The sequence below is a fragment of the Mesocricetus auratus genome, unplaced genomic scaffold, assembly GCF_017639785.1.
Source record: "Mesocricetus auratus isolate SY011 unplaced genomic scaffold, BCM_Maur_2.0 contig_6381_pilon_obj, whole genome shotgun sequence".
In the NCBI taxonomy this organism is placed as follows: domain Eukaryota; kingdom Metazoa; phylum Chordata; class Mammalia; order Rodentia; family Cricetidae; genus Mesocricetus; species Mesocricetus auratus.
The window spans coordinates 3,132-7,540 of NW_024432434.1; the positions used below are offsets into that span (position 1 = coordinate 3,132).

The following is a 4,409-nucleotide window of genomic DNA, read 5'->3' on the forward strand; positions in this document are numbered from 1 at the left end:
AGTGATAGCTATCCAGGAAGTCATCCATTTCCTTTAACTTTTGAATTTTGTGGAGTACAGGGTTTCAAAGTATGACATGATGATTCTCTGGATTTCCTCAGAGTCCGTTGTAATGTCCCACTTTTCATTTCTGATTTTGTTAATTTGCATGTTCACTCTCTGCTGTTTGGCAAGTTTGGACAAAGGTTTGTCTCTCTTGTTGATTTTCTCAAAGAACCAACACTTCGTTGCATTGACTCTTTGTATTGTTTTCGTAGTTTCTACTTGATTGATTTCAGGCCTCAATTTGATTATTTCCTGGCATCAACTCCTCCTGGGGGAGTTTGCTTCTTTGTGTTCTAGAGCTTTTCTTAAGCAACAGGAAAGATGGTCAGGGTCACTTCTTGTAACAAGCTTCAGGCCATCAGTATGCTCCTGAAAACTTCCAAAAAGAACAGGGGTAGGTACATGTTGGGATAATGATTGACTTGTGTCTGCTTGGAGACTTTAAGAGACTCCATAAGGTTGGGTGTTGGTATACACAGCAAGTTCCAGGACAGCCTCCAAAACAATACAGAGAAACCCTGTCTCGAAAAACCAAAAAAAGGCACTCCACATGCCGAGATTGATGGAAGTTTGGCTTTGACACCAAGAGATGGTAGATAATGAGCCATGTACTAACAGACATTTCAGTAATTCTCCTCACCCCTTCCTAAGAGGTATCAGTTTGTTGAAAGCACAATAAGGGTGGATTGGGTGTGTGATGTCAGCAATGTATTTTCTTAAGCACTTGGAAAGAAGGTCAGAGTCTTTTTCTGACACAAGGGTCTGGTCAGTAATTATGCTCCTGAGTACTTCCAAATAGAGAAGGGATAAATCCCTGTTGGGATAATGATTGATTTGTGTCTGCATGGGGGCTTGAAGAGACTCCAGAAGGCCCAGTTTTGGTGGCACGGGCCTTTAATCTCACAACTTATGAGGCAGTTGCAGGAGGATCTCTGTATGTTTGAAGCCACCCTGGTATACACAGCAAGTTCCCGGACAGCTTCCAAAACAATACAGAGAAACCCTGTCTCGAAAAACCAAAAAGAAAGAAAGAAAGAAAGAAACTCCACCTGCTGAAATTGAAGGAAGTTTGGCTTTGACACCAAAAGTCGGTAGATAATAAGGCACATGGAGTTCTCCATTATTGCCAGACCTAGGACTCTGACCCTCTGCTTCTTTCAAATTATGAGAAATTGTTATTCCCAAAACAGAATTAGAAAATGTTGTCTCCCTAACGTTTCGCTAGGTTCCTTCTAACTGAAGATCTATGAGAATGAGCATCTACAACCCAATCACACTCGAAGAGCTGGCAGTGCAGAGCCTGCTGCGGAACGAAGCCTCAACCATCTCTGCTCTGGAGTACCTGCCCATTAATCTCTTCCCACCAGTTTTCAAGGAGGCCTTCATTGGTAGACACATGGAGCTATTGAAGGCAATGGTGGCTGCCTGGCCATTTTCCTACCTTCCTGTGGGGGCCCTGATGAAGACACCAGATGTGGAGTTGTTACAAGCTGTTCTGGATGGTGTAGACATTCTGCAGACACAGGAGGTTCATCCAAGGTAAGCCAGACAGAAGTAGACAAAAGGGGAGTTGCTGAGCTATAAGTATGATATATGTAAAAGTACAGCGAGAATGAGGTCAAAGTGGACAGACACTTCTGGTACCATCCACTTGTAGGTCTGTGGAGCTTCTACTCATGTTGTGAGTTCATGCAATGACAGAAGTGAATGAGAGCTCAGAGTAGATGAAACAACAGTGGCATGAGCTATCCCTGGCTCTCCTACATCCACTTTACGTTTTGTGGGTATTTTTTGGGGGGGTGTCTTTTTCTTTTTTGTTTTTGTTTTTTGTTAGTTTTTTGAGAAAGTGATTCTCTGTGGCTTTGGAGGCTGTGCTAGATCTAGATCTTATACACCGGACTGGCCTCAAAGTCACAGAGAATTGCCTGACAGGTAAGGGGTATGTGGAGCTAAGAAAGAAGCTGGAAAGAGGCTGTGTCTGAGGTGGATCCTGTTTACATTATAAAATTGTACCTTTTCCCTCACAGAAGTTGGAGGCTTGGAATACTTGACTTGAGGAATATGAACCAGGATTTCTGGGATGTATGGGCTGGCAGAGACTGGAACTGCTCAACAGAGACTGAAAGTAATGAACAAGTATGCAATGAACTGAGGCAGGATTTGAAGGTGGTCACTGAACTTAGTCTCAGTTCCCACCTGAAAGAACACCAAGCATGCTTGTTGCATTGGGCCCAGCAGAGGAAAGACTGCGTGCAGCTGTGCTGTGTGAAGATGAAGATTTGTGACTCTCCGATCGAGATTATCAAGGAGGTCTTGGACATTTTCCCACCAGAAAATATCGAGGAATTGGAGCTATACACAAACCAGGTGCAGCCCTTCCTGGGTCGCATTGCACCTCATCTTGGATGTATGACAAGACTTCACACATTGAATGTAAATCACATGGCCTTGAATCACACAGTCGTAAATACTTTGGCAGACATAGAGATGTGTCCTGTCCAATTTCTCTCTCAGTTCTGCAAACTCAAATCACTCAAGCATCTTTCCATTGACGGCATATACGTTCACCCAGACCACATGCAACTGTTGTTTGGGTAAGAAATGATGGAGAGCTGTTTCTACTGTTTCAGCAACCATTTTCCCTTTAAAGCATTAGTGTACCATGGGGGTGTCACAGTCATTGTGGATTTAATAGTGATGGACTCATCACAGTATCCAAGTGTGGACATGTATCCTTCTTAACTGATGTCACTTGGTTCAATGACCAGTAGTCAGAGCTGGGCTAGCAGGTGTTTAGAGAGCTGAATTGAAAGCAGATACATTGGATGTGTCAGATACACTGAGTGTGCTCTGGACATTCCTTCTTGTGATCCTGGCTATGCTAATGGGAAGGAAACAGGGCAGCGTAGAAAGTCCTGAGCTTGGGAGTACCCACACCTGCATAGAAACCTAAGGAACTCTGTAGTCAGATCTGTGAATAGGGGACAACTCGTTCTTCTGGTGCAGTCTGTCTCAGCTTCTAAGTCCCTCTGGAGAGAAGGGCAATATGTGCATAGGTTGGGACATATTGGATGGAAAGTGGTTGATGCTGGGGTGAGAGACTTTCAGTTTCAAGGTTGGAACATAGAAGCTGTGACTGGTAGCAGGGACAGTGGAGATCTATGCAGGATACATGCGAAGATACTGCCAGAATCTTTTTATGGTAGTCCTCTGAGTATGAGCTCCAGGCCTGCTGTGGCAAATTCTAGCTCTATTTGACAGAAAGTAAAGGGGAGCTGGAGATATGTGGTCTGAGTTGATCCCAGCTTATGTATATTGCCTCAGAAGTCAATTATATGAGCAAGAACTAGAAGGTTGTATTCCAAGAGCTGACCTTCAGCATAAGGCTAGACTGACTTTGTATATGTCGTCTGCTGTGTCTCAGTGTCAAAGTTTTTAGTTCCCTCTAAAACCATACATTAATGTCCTTTTCTTTCCCTAGATGCCTGAAGAGCCCATTGGAAACATTGATCATCACTCTCTGCCATCTCTCCCAGTCAGACGTGAAACAGTTGTCACAGTGTCAGGGGCTCTGTCAACTAAGACACCTGAACTTCAGTTATGTAGTTTTGTCCAGTTTGGGTGTCCCACATCTCCGAGTTCTCCTTGAGAATACAGCAGACACTTTGCAGACCCTGGAGTTGGTGGGATGCTGGATGGAGGACTCTCATCTCAGTGCCCTCTTGCCTGCCCTAAGCCTGTGCTCACATCTCACCACTGTGAATTTCTGTGATAACAAATTTTCCACTGCTGTACTGAAGAAGCTTTTGCAGAGTGTGGCCAATCTAAGCAACATGACTGCAGAGTTCTACCCCGCCCCACTAGAGTGCTATGATCCCCCGGGGTCTGTCCTGGTGGAGAAATTTGCCCAGTTATGTCCTGAGCTGCTGGATATACTTTGTGCCAAAAGGCAGCCCAAGACAATACTTTTTGCTACAGATGTCTGCCTTGAATGCTGCACGCGCTGTTTTTATGACACCGAGGCCAGATTTTGTCAGTGCTGGCAATAAATAGGAGATGATTTCTTCTGGATACTGAGAAATGAAAGTCTATGAGTTGGATTCAAATCGTTTCATCCCAGAACACATGGCTTCAGGCTCTGTGTGATGCATTGGAAGCAAGAGCATTCAGAGGATGCAAACCATAGACTACCTTGACTGGAAGTATAATGGGAGCATAGAGATGTTGCCTTGTCCAATCAGAAAGGCAATTTTGCATCTCTGACTTTGCCTCTCTAAAAAGGGTATCACCACTGACTTTCCAATATGTGACAGTTTCAAACAGGTGGTTACACTAGGAACGTGGATATTCTTCCCTGGTGTCCT

At 44.3% G+C, this 4,409-nt stretch overlaps 1 protein-coding gene across 1 annotated transcript; it reads left to right on the forward strand.

The window, feature by feature from the left end:
• Window positions 1-1,297: 1,297 nt before the first annotated feature.
• Window positions 1,298-4,094, forward strand: LOC121138347 (PRAME family member 6-like). The gene is made up of 4 exons (XM_040741067.1): window positions 1,298-1,584; window positions 2,076-2,452; window positions 2,696-2,774; window positions 3,527-4,094. The coding sequence occupies exons 1-4, from the start codon at window positions 1,298-1,300 to the stop codon at window positions 4,092-4,094; spliced, it is 1,311 nt and encodes a 436-aa protein (XP_040597001.1).
• The last annotated feature ends 315 nt before the right edge of the window (window positions 4,095-4,409 follow it).